The sequence below is a fragment of the Bactrocera oleae genome, chromosome 3 (genome assembly GCF_042242935.1).
Source record: "Bactrocera oleae isolate idBacOlea1 chromosome 3, idBacOlea1, whole genome shotgun sequence".
In the NCBI taxonomy this organism is placed as follows: domain Eukaryota; kingdom Metazoa; phylum Arthropoda; class Insecta; order Diptera; family Tephritidae; genus Bactrocera; species Bactrocera oleae.
This window is the reverse complement of record NC_091537.1, coordinates 87,045,736-87,065,453: the sequence shown is the minus strand read 5'-3', so window position 1 is coordinate 87,065,453 and position 19,718 is coordinate 87,045,736. Positions and strand designations below refer to the sequence as shown.

The 19,718-nt window shown below is 33.0% G+C and overlaps 1 protein-coding gene and 1 long non-coding RNA gene across 3 annotated transcripts in view; one reads left to right on the top strand and one right to left on the bottom strand.

Moving 5' to 3' along the window:
• Positions 1–19,718, top strand: part of LOC106616255 (carbohydrate sulfotransferase 4) — a 69,977-nt gene that overhangs the window by 946 nt on the left and 49,313 nt on the right. The window contains exon 1 of one of the 2 annotated variants that reach the window (XM_070107128.1): positions 868–1,715. The exons of the other annotated variant lie outside the window; for it this stretch is intronic. Coding sequence (XP_069963229.1) covers positions 868–1,715 — 848 coding nt within the window. Of the gene's footprint in view, positions 1–867; positions 1,716–19,718 lie in introns of those variants that run through there. 2 annotated transcript variants of the gene reach the window in all.
• LOC138856329 (uncharacterized) overlaps positions 2,045–19,718 on the bottom strand; it is a 68,478-nt gene continuing 50,804 nt past the window's right edge. Inside the window, exon 2 of the long non-coding RNA XR_011395529.1 lies at positions 2,045–2,078. This is a non-coding gene — a long non-coding RNA (uncharacterized lncRNA). The remainder of the gene's footprint in view (positions 2,079–19,718) is intronic.

Below are 19,718 nucleotides of genomic sequence, written 5' to 3'. Positions count from 1 at the left end.
AAAAAAAATTAGATTTGTAACCAGATTAATGCAACATTGCGTCCTACTGGCAACAAAAGTCCTACCACATCTTTAAAAAAATTTAAACCATATCAAAATCAATGAAACATAAATTTGATTTTTAACAAACACATAATATATTCATAATGAAAGTATACACTATATAATTCCATTTATTAATAATACTCCTTAACTTAAGCGTTGCATTGCATTATTCTTGAGATCCAATTTAATATACATACTTTACATCTGGTAACCTTTTACACTGTTTACATTTGACAGCTGCTGGGACATAAATAAAGGGAAAAGAAAATGTAAAAAGCTAACATAATGAAGAAGCTGAATGGAGTTCTTTTTGTTATTGGTTTGCTCTTGAGTCGTATAGTTTAATATCGCGGAGTTTTATGTAGGACGATAAATTAGAAAAGTGTTTTAATTTCCTTGGGCTTAAATGTATAGAGTGTGTGTGCTATTGGAATAATATTTTGAAATTATATGTAAAGGATGCTGCTACACCTACGAACTAAGTGAAAACAGGGATTTGTTTTTTTTGAAGTGCAGACGCAATAATTTATAATTAAGTATCATTATGCGAAGTGTTGTTGTATTTATATTAGTACGTGTGTGTGAAAGTTATTAAGTACTTGAAAAATTTATATAAATTTTTGAACAAGTAATATGCATAAATACTTTGCATATCCAATGATTACATGTATAAGAAAATAAAAGTAATTATAAGTTTGCGTTAAAAAGTGAATAAGTGAATTTTGTAAGTGTTTGCTGCTGAATAACGGTGTTCAGTATTTTAAGTTTCGTGTGCATTCTTTACTAAGATTACGCGTCAAGTTTTGTGCCTTTTGAAGTCGAATGTCCAAAACAGATTCAACAACTATTTCATTGCTTACTGGAGCATCTGTGGATAGCGTCAGCAGGACACGCGCTCAGCAACGCATCAGCCTAACAACAAAACGACGAAAAATGTCACGTCGCGCTAATCTGATAGGCATTTGTGGCGTTAGCAGTCTGTGCATATTATTGCTGATAGCGACAACCCAACATCGACCTGCCTCTATGACCATATCTAACGGCATGTCCGTTGGCGTTGGTGACATATCAGGCGTACAGACCGGTTATGTCGATCGGCATCATGTGGGCACTGCGAGCGTAGCATATAATATGACTGCTACAATAGCGGATGTCCTGGCGGCGCAACGCTCGAAGATTCTTACCGAAATGGAAAACTTCGAATATCCACAAGGACGTTTTGGTGTTGATGCGGAAAAATTATCTGATATGACACCTGAAACAAACGGTACACCGGTACGTAGTGTTATCATAACAACTTGGCGTTCGGGCTCAACATTCTTGGGAGACATATTGAATGCCATGCCTGGCAATTATTATCATTATGAACCGCTATTATCATTTGGTATTAATCAAGTACGCGATCCCTCGGAGGGCAGCGAAGCGTTGCATATGTTACGGCATTTGCTTAACTGTAACTACTCAGATATGCAGGAATATCTTGAGTACGGTAAAGAACATTCATATCTGTTTGAGCATAATGAACGTTTATGGAGTGTGTGCAAAGAGTTTCCCCACTATTGTTGGCGACCGAAATTTCTCTCACCCACATGTAAACTTTTTCCAATGCAGAGCATGAAAGTGGTGCGTTTACGATTATCGTTGGCGAAGGAGTTACTTGATGACAAAAGGTAAGTGGTTCACTGATTTAACTCTTTAAAAAATGTGCATAGCAAATAATAAGGTTTGTAGAAATAACTAAATGAAAATACCTCAAAGCGTTCTATGTTTAAATTGTAATATTTTCTCATATAAAAAAAGCTGAATAAATGTTAATATTAATGCTAAAAAAAATACTGTTAACAAATACATTTAAGCATAAAAATAAAAAAATTAACTATTGCAGAGTGGCAAATTAATCGATAAATTAATTTGGTTTTTCGCTCCAAATCGCATTCCAATATGCGTAACTCAAATGTTGTGTAGATTCTCAACTGCCTTACCGCTCAATCTTCCACCGTTCTTTTTGTAAACCAAAGTGTCAGTAAAGTTCTCTGCAAAGAAAGTAAAAAAAAGAAATAAACATACATAAAAAAAAAAATACAATATATGCGGTACGCCACAATGAGGCAATGAAACGTAACAGTAAAAAAGTAGAGCAAATATTGTGAGACACTGTGACACCTAACTAACACAATGACGTTGGTGGTTAGTTAGTAACGTTAGTGGACATTCAAGTGGGCCACCGACGTTGACAGCAGCCAAGCAGTCTATTAATAACAAAAATATGACTACTTCAACAGACTCGATCGTAATTCTGTTTATATAAGACACTTTCTTTCTCTGCCAATATTTTCAGTTTTATACTACGAATTTGCTTCCTTGCCGATCTACTTCATTGTGGTTTGGTGTCCTTAGAAACAAAATTTCCACTTTAAACAAACTTATTTGTTAATATTTTGTTAATTTTAAAGATATTTTAACTATATTATTTCGGAATTAAGTACGCGGTACACTCGGCTTCACACCGTTTCCTAGTTATTTTTACAATAACATATAATTTTGCTCTAAATATAAAATTTTGCAGGTGCTATGTTTTCGAAATCGTAATTGTTTATAAGTATTTCTTTACTGACTGGTCAGAAGACTTAGTAAAGAGGAAATAGGTGCAAAAGGCACACTAGAAGAACACTAATCGTGAAGTATTGAATATTCTTAATGAGTTGCACCAAAGTTTCAAGTTCTTATGTACATACCTACATATGCATGTATCTCTGTATGTTTGTGTAGGTATTTTCATTTACACATTCCTTCAGTAACGGCACTTACAGTAATAACTCACCACTAGAGTAGGTTCTTAAATTACAAATGCGGTTTTGCTTGGTTGGTTAGTTGGCTTGCTTGTTTGTTAGACACCACCTTATTACCGCCCGAGTTATGCATAAATATACACAAAACACGAATAAATAAGTAGACATTCACATATATATTGTTAAAGGTGTTTAGTGACCCGATTTGTTTTGCTTAGCGAAACTAAAGCAAAAACAATGTAAACTAAGGTGCAAAATAATATTAAAGCGAAAACTAACTTTTTTAAATGTAGCTACATACCTTTATACATTTTCACATTCTTATGTGTAAATATGTTTGTATGTATGTACATATGTATGCAAGAGATAAAAAGGGGAAGAAGATTTTCGCATCAAACTAAACGTTGGTGTAATATTATATAAGTTGTGATGATTTTGTGGAAACCATTCCAATTTTAAAAATACCCGAACCAAGCTACCGCTAAGTATGACCCAACTCCGTTCACGTTACAGCTGAGTCAATGTAACCTTAGTTTCACTTTACCAACATTTTCCAAAATTATTCGCGCAAAGTTTATATTTCTACAACAACAAATGAAATTTTCTAAAACTGCTTGGTCATCTTGTGTTTCGGACATGGGAAAGCTTCTTTAAAATAATCCAGTTACGGTTCTATAAACATGTGGGATAAGATAATAAAATCACGACACTGTCAAGACAAATAAGTCGTAAAGCTCCACAAAAGCCTTACTAAGATGATTGTAGACAATTAATACTTATGTACATTGTTACTTAACTTTTTACTAATTACATATTTGCAGGGTCTACAAATAATGCATTAAAAAGATAGTTGAGTTAACATTTAAGTTATTATTTTTTTTTAATCTCGAAAAACTTAATTACAAATAATTCTTTAATTTTTAGTCCTAAATCACGGATTGGAAAAATAAATTTAAAATAATAAATTTTTAATCCAAAAAACCGCATTGGCGTTTTTTTTGCATTTGCATAGAAAATTTACTATAGAAATATATATGTACATACATGTATTTTTCAATAATGTATGTATATTTTTTATAGCATCAGAAAGTAGAGATACCAACAAACACAAGAATTTAAAAAAAAAACGTCATAGTTTGAAGTGAGAATTTTTGAACGAAAATTTAAGTTTTTTTCGATTTAAAGTCAAAATAAGGTTTCTCCTTAATATTAAAAAAAAAATACAACGTGTCTGGAACACAAGATAAGTTTACACCCAATTTCGGTAAAGAATCTTATTTGTACAAGAGAAAAAAAAAAACTCAAAATTTTGGTTATTTGAATATATCACATAAATTTTTAGGTTATGTGAAAAGTGAATACCAAAGGTGTCGATCTTTTTATAACTTATAACTTTTTTCTATATTACACGTAATTTTGCCAAAAAAACAGCTAAACCATTTTTAACCCTTAAAAATTCAACTACACCCTCTCCTTTCATTTCTCGACCTCAGATAGCCAGTAAATTATTTTTCCTTTAATTTTTGTTATTTTATCCCTCGTTTGCAATGTGTTTAATGCTACAATGATTAATTTGCTATTCGACAAAGTAAGACGAGAAAATTATTCTTCTGTTAGCTTCTTTAAAACACAAGCTACCCTACAAGATACTGCTGATGGGTTCACCAATGCACTCACATTTATTTTGTCTGCACTGACAGTCAAATGAACAGTAAAATGACAGTCAATGTTCTGGTAGGGTACTTTCCGTTTCAGCTACGACGTAAAAAACCCCAACTAGTAATGCGGTTATAAAAACTCGAATCCGATTCGAAATCGAATACGCAGACGGTTAACTAATTAAATTACTTCTCATATGTCCTTACAAGGTTTTACCAAAAATAATTGGCACATTCTTACTCATACACATACATACTATGTATACATACATTTATAGTTATGTTTATATAACGAAACAAATAAAAATCAGTAAGGAAGGGAATTTGAAAAATCAATATGATTTCTTCGTTGAAAAACCAAATTGGTCTGTTCAGTTATGTAACTACTTATACAACTATATTTTACGTACTGCTGTGAATGCGTACGTACGCTGTAATTTATATGGTTTTCGAGGCACGCTTTTAATTTCCCGTAAGTTTTCTTACAATAAGTATATATTTATATACAAATTTATTTGGGTGCAAATATGTACCATACATACTTATTAACTTCTTTATACCATAGTCTATAAATAGTTTTATTATAACTGCTGTGCAATGAAATAAATGTCGGTATGTTTACTTGTCAGATTGAATCCCATTTTCAGTACTTCAAATACTACACATATACACACATATTAGGTTATATGCATTAGCCGTGCACGCCAAAGCGGATATCATACCTTTTTAATTATAATTTAATACAAGCATGTACGCTATTAATGCTTTTAAAGCTTAGCATAAATTTAAGTTTTTTTTTTAAATTTTTTTTGTTAATTTTTAATTAACTGAATTTTCTTCAAAAGAATAATATTTAATTGCGATTTGCAAAACTATTAAATATTTGTTGCGCATCATGATTTAGCATTTTGTATAATGTCTCTGCAATCAAACCAGTTCTGTTATATAGTAAATATGTATGAACTTATGTGCATAAATTTTTTAATAAAGGTAATTAAAAATTCTAAACGTAATACGTAAAGGGGTTTTCAATAATTCTGTACAAAAGTATAAAATGTTATGTTGAGAAAGGTAAATAAATATAATATATTGTTAAATAAATAAACTACAAGTTGTAAATTTTTTCATAAAAATTTCTAGCTATAAATTTAAAAATTTGGAATTTTTTTCAATTTACGGCTGAATGCAAAGATGTTTTCACTGCAAATATTCGATTGAAAATTATTGTTTTCAAATCAAATGTTAAATCTGCCAAATGAAGTTTTACTCTATTGCAATACAATCTCATCGAAAACCCCTGTACCTACATACCATATACTCGTATGTATGTATGCATGCATGTGAATATAGTGCTAATTGGCGACTGAGCAAGATAATAAAATTTTTGCAATAAACATTTTTTTCGAATTAATTATAACATAGTGACTTTGATATGTAACTTTTCCCCATGCAACATGTTTCTAACGTATACAAACATACACAGCTAGATACATATGTACATATCTACACACATTTTAATTTAACGTCATTGTTAGCAAATATTGTATGCCTGAAGTGTAAATATTGCTTTTATTTGTATTATTTTATGAATCTTTCATATTTCATACATACATTTGTGTCTGTTTACTCAGCAGTGTGAAAAACTACTTTAGAATGAATGTATATGTGTACATAGGTTTACCTAATTGGAAAGCATGCCTAATTTGGAGTTTTGCTTCTAACCTTTTCTCTGCTAAGCTAGAAAATTTTCGAAGATGTCGCAACATTAATTATTTTTTTATAGCTTTAGAGAGCTTTGCGTTTCGCAGAGAAACAATAGCAGATAGCTGCTATGCAAACTGACCGATCAAAATCAAGTTTTTGCATAGAAAACTTTTTTATTTGAATAGATATTTTCATAAAATTCGGCATAGCTTATTGTCCAGGGAACGTACAGTCTTCGAACATTTTATTCAGATCAAACCACTTTAGCATGTACCGGCCAAAAAAACTGACCGATCAAAATCTAGATAAAGATATTTTTATACGCTGTTAAGCTATAAGAAATGCACTTGTAAAAAATATTATAGTTTTGATGCAGCCGAAGTTAGAGTTCCTTCTTGTTAATAAAAAAAATTGTTTTTTCTTTGCTTTAGAGGGTATTCTAGTGTAGAATTTCAAAAAAATCGATTTTTTTCATATTTGCAAAGTTTAACTATTAAGAATCTCCTTTTTCGGAGATATAGACATGGCCCCCAAACTGGTTCGGCTGTGTCTAATCGAACAAAAGACTTTACGCGAAACTTTAAATGCGTTTTTCTCACACTAGACTTTTTCAATACGATACCCACGATTTCTCGAGTTCTACTGCAATTTTTTTCAGAGAATCTGCTTTATAGACCTCTCCAGTATGAACTGGCCTCATCCTCAAATTTCAATTTTTACTATTTTTAAAAAATACAAGTAAAAAAAAAATTTTATAAAAATCTTTTTTTTTTTTCAAACAGTCGCCATTTCGTCAAAAACTACTCTTGTAACATTAATAAATAACTGATAAAAATCGATGGTAAAAATATTGATTGCCTTCTTTTTACGACACTTTAAAAATTACCTAAAATTCATGTCTCCAGACATAGAATACCCCCTTTATTAGTGGCTTCAATATACAATACAATAGTTTATCAACAATAATGTAGAATAAATTGCATGCACCTTCCTTCTGAAACTTGGTTAGTAACAAATATGTATAGTAACAAAAATATTTTCAAATTTCCGAATAAAAGTCAACAATATTTTTTTCAAATTTTTATCCAACTTTTTCAACCACAAACAATTTCATACAGTTTCGAAGCATAGCGTACCAAAAAGTCCCAAGTGTCAAGATAAGTGTATCCGCTTGATTTTTTTTTGCATTGCTGCTGCGGTTTAAATCTGTGAAGCTCCATACATCTACATACTGTAGATTAATATTATATAATTTTGTACGAATTGTTTATGCTTTTTTTCAGTTTAGTCAACAAAAGATAAAAGCTTTCAGTAAGTAAATTTCAGCAAGTTTCGCTCTCCTTATAACGAATTCCCTTATAGCGAACTTTTCTATAGTACGATTTTTTTCTACGTCCATAAGTCGAATGTTATGGAAACTTAGCCCCATGAATGTGATAGAAGCAGCACAATTTTGATATTGTTTTGTTCTTCTCTTTCGCTTTACGTAAACGGCGACTAACTTCAAGGTAATACTCTCTTATGGCTATACGACCTTGTCGTAAGAAAACATCGCTTATGTAGGAAATGAAAGTAAATAGTGCGACTTGTGGACGTACTTTTTTCCATTTTGACTTATTTGAGCGCTTCCAATAGGATAATTGAGCTATGGTTTCGTCGATTTCATGATTCGTTGTCAGTTCCTCAAAGTATTTGACAAGAGTAGCAACAAGAAAATATATTCTATAGATGTTACATCTCTTCTTTTCTTTTCTCATTTTATATATACTGAACAGGGTATATAAAGTTCTCCATCAAAATTTGTAACATTCAGAAAAATGAACAGCGTGATGAGCAGAGTTGGTTTAGCTATGTCCGTTTGCCCGACCGTAAGTTTTTCCGTGCGTCCGTCTGTCTGCTTGTATATACGCGAACTAGTCTCTCAAATTTTGATTTATCAATTTAAAAATTTTCTCTCGTCCTTTTCCCATCAAAAAGCATATAGCTGCCATACAAACTGATCAAAATCAAGTCCTTGTATGTAAAGCTTTTTATTTTACGAGATATCCTCACGAAATTTGTCAAGGGATTATTGTCCAAGACAGGTCATCGAATATATTGTTCAGATCAGAACTCTATAGCTTATAATTGCCGACTGAAGAATCAAAATCAAGATAGAGATATTTTTATACAATTTTATGCTATAAGAAATGCACCTGTGAATGATTTTATAGTTTCGATGCAGCCGAAGCTAACGCATTTTCTTTTTATTTTCTGCGCTTCAGTTTCTATTTTGGTCAAATGTAGACCTTCCTTGCTTATTTTGCCGTTGTCTCGAAGTTAAATGGCTGTCAATCCTCAAACACCGTGTGTGTTCATGTCAGAAAGAACATACACAATTTATTTCATTGTCAAGAATTTTAGCCGGCTAAAGGCAATTAAAACGAAGAGTGTAATATTTGTAGTATATTCCGAAGATTAATAATCCATTTCTAAAAAATAACTAGTACTTTTACTTGTTACACACCTACCTGCATACATACACAAATTCTACCCATATCAACTTGTTTCACTTCATTATACAATTTGTTGATGTGAAAAAGTGTAAACAATAGCAAAAAATGTTATCAACATAAATAAAAATAAATAAAATTAACACTAACGATTTGTATGCGCAGCTGCTGCTGCTGGAATTTACCTACTTAATAAAATGATTCAAGCTATCGTATATTCATATTACATACATACATATATAAGTACTTACAAATTATATTTATTTATTCCTATAATGTAATCTTAAGCACTCAGTCGCCGTATGCGCGCCAGTTACTGCACAGCGAAATCCATGCAAATCACTTTTAAATCACCACTTGTACTATGTACATACATACATACATATGTATACACACATACACACATACTTATGTACATACGACTACTGAGCTCAACTTAGCGCTGAGTGTATTTGCTCAGCGTAAAAGTGAAGGAAAAGTCAATCACTTTCACTGTTTATACATACATACATATGCTCATAAAAATATATATTTTTATTCATTTAAACATACATATACACAAACTGATATGAAAAGTAAGGGGGCGCACCTCAATAGCTACATAAATATGTACATTCATACATGTATGTTTATTTGTATATACCAGCTGAACAAGCTAATAGTCATGGGCAATGTGAACAGACAGACAGAAAGACAGCAGAAGCGAACACCCGTTGAATGTGTTAAACGCTTTCGAACATTAGCCGGTTTCTACGCTGGTTTTGGAAGGGGCCAGTCGCTAATGGCTGCTGAATACACGGGAGCAGGCGGTGCGGAATATATAAAAAGGCGGTTAGGCAGGCCGGTGGGTAGACCACGCGACACTCAATCAGTAAATAATGACCAAAAATGTAAAAAAAAAAAAAACATTCAGCAGTGGGAGAACGTAAAGGGGGCGCTTGTCTTGTACTGAGCACATTGTGGCAGTCATCAGTCATATAGTTGAAGCGAAACGACCAACTAAAACCAAATGACAAAAGACAAAATTGCAAAAAAATACAAAATGGAAAAACTTACTTGTTTGACTAAAAATAATACAAAAACATGAAAAACATAACAACAAAACAAGTGAATTTGAATGGGCAAAAAATGACGGCTGGAAAAGCTAAATAATGCATATAACACATAGAAAATTGCAATATGAACATATACATGCATATATGTGCAGTTGGTGACTGTAGGCACCGCAATAGTCTTAGAAAAACCAGTCAACTGTTTACCGGCAGCAGCACCAAGCCGGGCTTGCATACACTGCCACATGCCGGTACTGCTGTTGTGTGCGGTTCAATGACTCCCAACATTTTATTTCGTACCGACTTCAGTTATTTGTAGCTATGGTTTGTGTTGGCTACATACCTCTATTCGATTTGCTTAAAATTAAGTTTTGTTTGTTATTTTCCATTTATTTTCCATTATACGAGCGTGTGCTGTTAGTTTTTCCATTATATTAAAGTTGTGCTTTTGGCGTTGCGTTTAAGCGTATTTATATATATTTTTTTTTCAATAACATAGCGCTGACATTTGCATCAGGTTTTTTATGCCGTCAATAGGTCACCGTTAGCGTCAGCTGATTCAACTTCTGCTATAACATATTATGTAATGTTGTACAAATGTCGTTAATTGAAAGAATTTTTTAACGCCACGTCAGTATTATACATACAGAATTGGCACTAATAGCCTGATACTTTCCTGACTATTTTACCACTATTTAAGTATAGAAAGGAAAGTTTAAAAAGTGTTAGTTTCCTCAGTATGTTTAAAAGATTTATGAAAAACGTTTTCGGAAGGAAAAAATCTGAAGAATGTGATCGCCAACCGAGGAGCAGTCACTTTCAAACAAGGCTATCTCTAACATCTTAAGTTTAAAACATTCTGTAAATTATATCTCGGGCGCGAGATCTTTAAGCTCTTCGAGCCAATAAACGTAGACCTTAATATGTTATAAGGTGTTTGACAAAGTCATCAAGTATCACGATATATGCAAACTTGATGGACTGTAATGTATGAAAAATTGCTCGAGATTTTGTATCGTAATAGCCCTTAAAATGCCCAACTTTGAATATCCATTCCGAAGGTTAATTCATTCCAACGGATAGTTTTTTTTTGAAAGTTCTTTCTAGCAACATTTTTTGATAGAAATAACCTTTAAGTCTAATAAAGGTTACTTAATACATAAATAAGAGGGATCTTTTATGAAGATCTTTATCTTGAGTTTGATCAACCAGTTTAAATGGCAGCTATATGCTATAGTGGGCTGATTTGAACAATATGTTCGGAGATTGTAGCGTTGCCTAGGACAATAATACATGCCAAAATTTGTGAAGATATCTTTTTGAATCAACAAGTTTTCATACTTGATCGGACCGCAAGCACCGTCTTCGTCCGATTTGAAAAATGCAGATACGAGTAAAATGTGTTTAAGGATTTAGATGCTAAAACTGACCGTTCCAAACGTTTCGGTAATACAGTGAATTTTGCAGCGAAAAATTATTATTTCTCACTATTTCAACAATTCAATAAAATGTATTAAGCAACAAAAAAAAAATAATAATAATTCGGTATTTTGAAAGTTCTAAACTGATATAACACCTTAAATAAAATATTCTAAAAACAACGCCATTACTATCTTTAAATTATATAACCATAACCTGCTGAAATTGGAATTATATTAAATTTATTAAAATCGGTGTTTTCAATTTTTTACAAATTTTCATTAATAACGGTCTTCGATTTAATTTGATTTTCAGTTTTTCAAATGGCAAATTTCGATAGCCTACACCTTTAAAAATACCATCCTAATATTTTAACTGAATGTTTCAAATACGAGTTCGTATTTCTTGAGTTACAGGCTTCTAAAGTATAGCCATCCAATCCAGTCATCTCTATCAGTTTATCTTTAAACGCTTTTTTTTCGAAACAGCATTTTTCGAAATAGTTTTTTTCGACTTTGCAGTGTTTATTCCGAGACAAATGATTATTAAGTTTTTTTTGAGCTGATGAAATATGCAATTTTGGCAGCCATTTTGTCAATTTCATGCAAGGAGAAGGCCGGAACCAATGCCGCAGTGAAGGATCTGTTTTTTTTAGCGCTGTCAGATATACTTATTTTTTTTTTTTTTAATTTGACTGTATTTTTCTATAAATACCTATAAATACACTTTAGTTTAATATATGAATATATTATTATACTATTGTGTAAATATCAACTTTTTTTCTAATACCGTTCCTCTAAGCAATTTAGCTGACTTTAATTCTATCAAATAGCTTCAATTAGAAACCTGTAAAGTCAAGCAAACAAATCATTTATAGCGCATAAGTTATTTATGCTTAGAATGATGTGCATTTTAATTGTTCACAGCTATTAAACGCTGATTTCTAACTCAATTAACCAAAAAAGATGAAAATTTCACACGAATTAGTGCTTTCTAATCGCCAGCTATAAATCTCGTAATTTCTTTATGCGCTTAGCTCATACCGGCATTAGCTGCAAGTAGAAACGGACAAAGGAGTCTCCACAATGATTGAGTGCATTGCATTTGCCGGCTTTCTAAACGGCTTACGCTTCGCTGGAAATTAATTTATTTTTTTTTCAATTGCCTAACGCTTCTTTTTTCAGATAACGTCACACGATTATTTCTACTCATATCAGTTCAATGCTCATATTGTTCACTTTAACGAGTATTCATTGTCACTACGTAACGTTAACTATTAACCGTTGATCAGTATTTGCAGTGTTTCTTATTTACTTTGCCACTGTCACATTGCAGTCGCCGCTCTTTTAATGACTGGCAAGTTAAGTGTGCTGCGCTGTTAGTGTGTTTGCTATTGCCGCTCCTGCTGCTGTTAGCTCACATTCATATTCGGTTATGTTGCCATTTACAACGGTTGTTGTTATTGCAGTCGTAGTGGTATTGCTGCTGTCAGCACTTTTAATGACGAGTAAAAGTTTTTCTTTCTCTCTATACTTATAAAGTGCATTTAATTGCAACAAAAAAGTAACAATATTTCTTTCTACTGTTTTAATACAATAATGGTAATGGCAATTGCCAGGGAGGGAAAAGCTCTTGCTGAGTGTTGTTGAAGTGCATGCATACATTTTAATTACTTTCAAAAGTTGAACGATAAATAGTTTAATATAAATTTAACTAATTTCACTAGTTGAATATTGTAATAAAATTACACACTCATTTAATTTTTATTGAAATGAACTAATTATCCAGATTGTTTTAGAATACCATTAAATGCGATTTCGGTCAAATATGCAACGTCTTGGTCGATAACTTGTTGCCATTTTGAAGTTAATTTCATAATGGCACTCTCATAGAACCTTATCTGCAAAAATTGCGAAGTCGATTTTCACAAGCTTCTCTTGAGGCGAATTTTTCACTAGCCATATTCACATTTCGCATTCACCGCCATAGACCGAAAGAGATAATAATCGCTTGGTGCTCGGCCTAAACTATAAGTTGGATGAATAGGAAGTACCCAATGGAGCTGCGGAAGCTTATTGCGAGTCTGTGATGATATGAGTCTGTGTTATGTATGATATAGCATTGTCTGAACCATTAGAACTTTAGGTTGTACACAGTACAGTTCCGAATTAAGAGTCTGGAGTCCGTGGGGGAGCAGCTCATAGTAGATAATTTCCTGCCAATCCCAACAAACACATAACAAAACCTTCCTGACCGTCAATATTGGCTTGTACACAGTTTGTCGTAAGTGACCAACTTTTCATCCGCAGTAATCATGAACTGAAATTCGGTCCATGTGATTTTTTTTTTGCCAAAACTCGTGTGACCCCCTTTCCTCAAGCTTCTTTTTGTATCCAGACTTATTTAAATGGTTCCAAACGTTTTTTTTTTAAGCTTCCTCTTGTTTCGCTTATTGATTGGAACCCACAGCAATATTAGAATTTATGACAATAGAAAAACTTTTTGTTTTGTTTTGTACCCCTAGGCAGAACCACATATCCAAATTTATTGGCGGTTTGTATAGTTATATGACAAGTTAGTTTGCACTATTTTCTATAACGGAGTGAAGACCTCTTCCGTTATTTGCTAGCATAATGGTAGATTTCAAAGTGTAGTAAAACATCAAAGCTAATTGTGAAAAATTACGATAAAATAAATTAAATTTAAGTCAATATTATCTTTTTCCGACACCATTAAATATAACTGGAAATCGCTTTATATATGCGATTTCATAACTCAAAAGCATAATCCGCTTGTTACTTTTACTGCACCGATAATTAATAGCCGCAATTGTATATAAAAGACATAAATACAAAATAAATGCAGATATGCGAACAAGATTTACAACATTTCAGTTATTTAATGCACAACAATTTGGGTCAATCTGCCAGCAACGAGAGCGGTTTGGCAATTTTCATGTTGTCGGAAATGCATAGTCTATACAGCTTAATACAATTTTGACAAAAGTGAAAAATAACACTTTGCTACAACAACGCCAATACGAAATGAAAAGCAATGCCATGAAATATTTTCGTCTCGTCGCCACTTTATTCCAGTTCGGCAACCAGACACGGCCAACTTTAAAAGTATGACGCTAAGTTTGAAATGGCTTGCCGCAAGTTGGTTTGGCTTTTCGTGTTCTTTGAAAGCACTAACACCGATTCGTCTGTATATAAGTATATATACACTAAATGCTTTGCAGTAATACGAACTCACCTTGAATTGCAAACAGCACCTGATATTACCAGTACTAGTAACTCGCAATTTCTCCTTCAATTAATGTGTCAATAAGATAAATGACCATAAATGTAATGAATTGTCTGAAGTTACATGGTTTTGTATCCAATTCGTTTTTCGTTTTTTTTTTATGAATTTGGTTTTAACTAATTTTCCCTCTAAATGACAAATTGGAGACTGTTTGAGAGGTGACCTTTTACACTGGACTAGGTTTACTTGCTCCCATTAATATCAAAAAGGTTTTATTATAACTGTCGTTCCTCGGCAGGCAATGCCGAACTTTCAGCCGGTTATCGTTTCGATTCTTATAGCTTTATAAGGCTTTTTATAAAATCCATCAGCACAATGATGCTGTATGCTCAGCTGGCATGTAACGAAGAAGTGAGCGTCTATTATGTGTGTAAAGAAATGGCTCATTCGAAATCGTAAGTTCTTGATTGGTTAAACACTAGTCCATTTTTGAAAAGTATCCGATTCATTACTACGTGGGGTGAATAGACGTGCATATCAGCACACAGCCAGTTTCGTTATAATACCTAAAGAATCTTTTTAATATTCTATGCCATGTTTTTTCGATAATACCGTTAGACGTAGTATTAAAAGTGTAAATTGCATTCAAAAATGTTACAAAAAGGAGGTTAAGCGGGCATATGTGCGCTTATAACTTTACCTCAAAGGAGCTTTAATAATGTTGGCATCTCAATTTTGAAAGTGCTTTAATAATTTACAGTTTCATCGCAATGAAATAAAAGCTGAGCCGAGCTGTCTTCATACATTTTGGTAGTTATAAAGAAAGGGTAGTAATCGCTTGGTGTCAGCTCCGGACTATAAGATGAATGCAAGTTCCCCGAGTTTCTGGCGAGTCACTGTCGAAGTGTGTCGCCTAGCGTTGCCCTTATGGAACACAAGATCTCTCCCAATTGGCCAAAGCTGGCCGCTTCTTGCGATTGCTTCCTTAACATGGTCAAATTGTTGATATGGCGGTGGAAATTAAGAGTTTGGTCGTAAGGGAGAAGTTCATAGTAGATGATTCCCTGCCAATCCCACCAAACACTTAACAAAGCATTCCTGACAGTCATTCCTGGCTTGGCCACTGTTTGAGCCGACTCAACGCGATTTTACGGTTGTACCGTTTTCGTCTGATGTTGTCCTAAGTAACCCATTCTTTATCACCAGAAATCATACGCTTTAGAAATGTATCGATTTTGTTGGGATTCAGCAGCGATTCGCAGTTGGAAACTCGGTCCCCAAGTTTTTTATGGGAACTCGTTTTGCACTCATTCATCAAGTTTCTTTTTGTATTTAGCCTTATGTAATTGGTTCCGAACGGTTTTTTGTGCAATGTTTAGCTCCTGGGCAATTGAAACAGTAGATAACTGACAGTCGGACTTGACACGTTCCATTATTGGCCTTCTGGCCAAAATTACCTGAACGTATTAAGTGTTTTCAGTGAAGAAGAGTGAACTGTTTCCGATATACATATGTATATACATAAGTCCATATTTATATATGAAAATATGCTTTAAAAATTCGAAGTTAATCCTGCAAATAGTTTTGGAGATATAAGCGCATTTGTAGTAAAAGGTTGGACCAACTGACTTGAAATTTTCACACGTCCTTATATATACGAATCGCCAGTTATTAAAGTAATTTAAATTATGTAAATGTACTTTATTTTTCAGATTTTTTTCATGACAACGATTTGCTCTGCCATTTTAACACCAAATGTCAAGAAACGTTTCCTCTATTTTGTTCACACCCATTTTGTGTGCACTTTTCCTCTTCTGTTTCATTTTCCTATTTTCCATGACTAACAACTGCTTTCAGTTGCACAACTTCCATACCTAACTATTCGCAAAGTACACTTCTACTTGCAACATACCTTTGTGTTGCTCATAAACACAAGTACAAATCTATGGACCAAAAGAGTTGCCACTACTGTTGTTGTATATGTATGTATATTTTTAATTACTCATTACGCTCTAAATAATAATAACCACACATTTTCAGTTAATAACTTAGTGCCTTTCACACTTCCAAAGCACAGCAAGAATTTCAGCTATGTACACACACACACGTACACAAATATAAAGTTATTTGTAAGTGTGTGTATTTTATGTTGCATTTTCCATGCTTTGTTTTATGTGCTTTGTGTTACAGCCATTGCGTGAATGTATGTAGAAGTTTATGCCACCGTGCATGTGTGTGTGTATTTTAACTGTAGATTGTTCCATGCCACGCTTTTGTTCCGCGCACTAAAATGGAAATAATGAGGCTACTTTTATGCATGTAGCGTTCCTACACCATAGAATATGAGTCGTTGGGAAATATGAACTTGTGGCGCAGCTTTGGTGGAAAAATATTTTTGTGATTTAGCGTTAAAGAATTCTTTGAAATGATAAGAACAGCGTTGACTGTGATTACTTCTTTAAAAACAACGTCTGCTTATGTACAATACATAAAATTGCATGAGATATGTAGTGGACCTAAATACAAAGTAATTTGTAAACCCTACAGGTTTTGAGAACTGCAAAACTTTTAACATAGTAGAAATAATGAATTCGGAAAACTTATGTAATATACTCAAATAGATTTTTGGAAATTATTGTAACTTCGTCATTGGATGGGACATGGAACAGCCGTTAGTTGTAGTTATTATTTCATTCTAGCAAATCACGACTACTGTAACTCTAATATATTGAACGAGTTTTCATGAAAAATAACACATACACATCGTACAACTCATAAGCCCTGTGCGTAAGAAAGGGATGAACGATCACATGTACACATGAGTTTCGGTTATATTTGCGACCTTATGAAACTCATAGAAACTTTAACAAAAATTTATGATAGTGATTTCGGGTAATTAACCTATGATTTAACTGATAGTTGGCTTGCAAGTTTTTAAAGTAGTATTTTACCCCTATTACTAGACCTATCAAAAATAGATTTCTTATGGCCTAAATGTATATACATCTGACAGTAAACCACCTACATATTCACAAAATATTACAATTTTTTGTGAATTCGAAATAAAGTTATCTTAGAAGTTAACCAGAGGCGCGAAAATGTGCTAAAGTACTTATTATCCTGTGTTATCAGAAAGGCTAATGGATTTATTGAGAAGCTCTAGCCAGTTGGACATTTCTTGTCACTTATACCCTAAAAAGGAAACGTCGGAGACCTTATAAAATATATGTATAAATGATCAGCTTGACGAGTTGGGTCGATCAAAACATGTCCGTCAGTCTGTCCTGTCTGTTTCTGAGATATCGGTCTGAAATTTTGCACATGTCCTTTCATCTCCAGAAAACTGGCCACCGATTTTGGATCACTATAGCATGTAGCTGACATACAAACTGAACAATTGGAATCAAGTGCTTGTATGGAAAACTTCTTTATTTGACGAGATTTGGCATGAGTTAATATCCAAGGCAACGGTAGGATCTCCGAAAAAATTGTTAAGACAAACTAATCGATCAAAATCAAAATATAGACCTTTTTTTTTTTTTTTTACTTGTGAACGGTATTCTCGCTTCGACGCAACCGAAGTTAATGTTTTATTTGTTTGATTCTAAATCTTTAGATTTTGGTTAGTCGGATTTTAATATATAGTTTTAACATTAATTTGAGTTATTTCAAGAGTTGGCATTTAATTTTGTAGAAACATTGTATAGGTATGTTATATATCTAAAATATAACCATAAAAATGGATGAATACAGGTCAATATCCTTCCTTTTTTCGAGTTTTTCACGCTTCCGAATCCTGTGTTCTCAAAAAGGTTAATGAACTTGTTGAGAAACTCCGGTTTGACATTTCTTGTCACTATTTATTCTATAACTTTAGATTTTGTCTAGCCGAGTACTTGGCTACGGTGGGATATTCCTTAACTGTTTGTTTCCTAGGAGGCCTCTTGTATAGCCTATATATAGTATAAACGTATCAGGGTTTTCGTGAAATATTTACTTAACTTGAATTCAACCAAATTTCCAAATTCCGGATTCTGCTTGGTACGAACAATAGTTTAACCAAACTATTTTAAAATTTTGGAATCTGTTTTGTACTACCAAAATAAATTTGGGTACAGCTGTGGTTTGTGGTATTGCTGTCTTATAAATGTAGGTCAAAATGCCTTAAGTATTAAAAAAAACACTTATTTAAATTACTCTTTCTTGATATTTTCAGACAAAAATATAAATTTTGCATAAATTATCTAAATTTTATATTTTTTGCTCTAGTAAAGGTAATAATTGTCACAATTTGACCAATTTACTTCTTTAAAAAAGAAAAGTAACGCTTGACTCCGCACAACTAAAACACAATCATCATTCGTTTTTAACCTACTTAATTTCCTAATTAAAATCACGCTACAGTTAAAATATAGAATTTTGGGCCAACTGTAAAGTAAAGCAGCGCTAAAAGTTTGTGGTCAGCAGAGAAATCACAGCGAATGTTTGCTAAACTTCAAATCGATCGTCCTAACGTCTGTAACCTCCTAACACGCATTGCTGATTGCAGTGCGGCGATTGTAATGAATACTTTGCAAACAATCGAATTTAGCGGTTTGGCAAAATAGAAAGCAATAAGATAATGCTTTGCCGTGTTTGCGCTGACTGGCAGATGCGACACAGCTGATGCCGCATTTAAGTGGTTTTCCGCAGCTATAAATAAATACCAGAAAAAAAGGTCGCTGCTGTGTAATTTTAGACAGCCAGCTAGACAACAAACCGCCAGCGTTCGCTTTCTCAGGCATTCAAAATAATCTAAGTACATACAAGTAGTATATAAGTTGTATATGTATGTATATATGTATTGTGGTTGTTGATAACGCACCAAAAGGCCAACAATGAGTTACCAATTTCGAATGAGTAACAACGCCGCCAAAAGAGAGAAAGGCAGCAAAAAACAAAAACAAAAACAAAAAAATTAAATGGTTAGCTTAAGGTAGACCGCAGTTATTTTTATGGCCGGTCAACGCTTAACACAAATAAACTTAACTGCTTCTGATTTTGGTTAATGATGAGTACAAATGGCTTTAACCTCGAGTGAAGTCTATAATGTACGTATTTATGTGTGTGCGTGTATTAGGGTGCTTTATTTTAAGACGATTTTTATTTTTTCTATGTGTTACTTAAAAATCTCATACTTTAGAAGAAATATAAAAATTATTTCGCCGGATGACTGGTTTTACGTGCAATAGTGGCTTAAGTCATTCACGAGTTTAATTTCGCCATCGTTTTTAAGTTGAGTTTTGAAGTGTATATTTTTTTTTTCATTTGCTT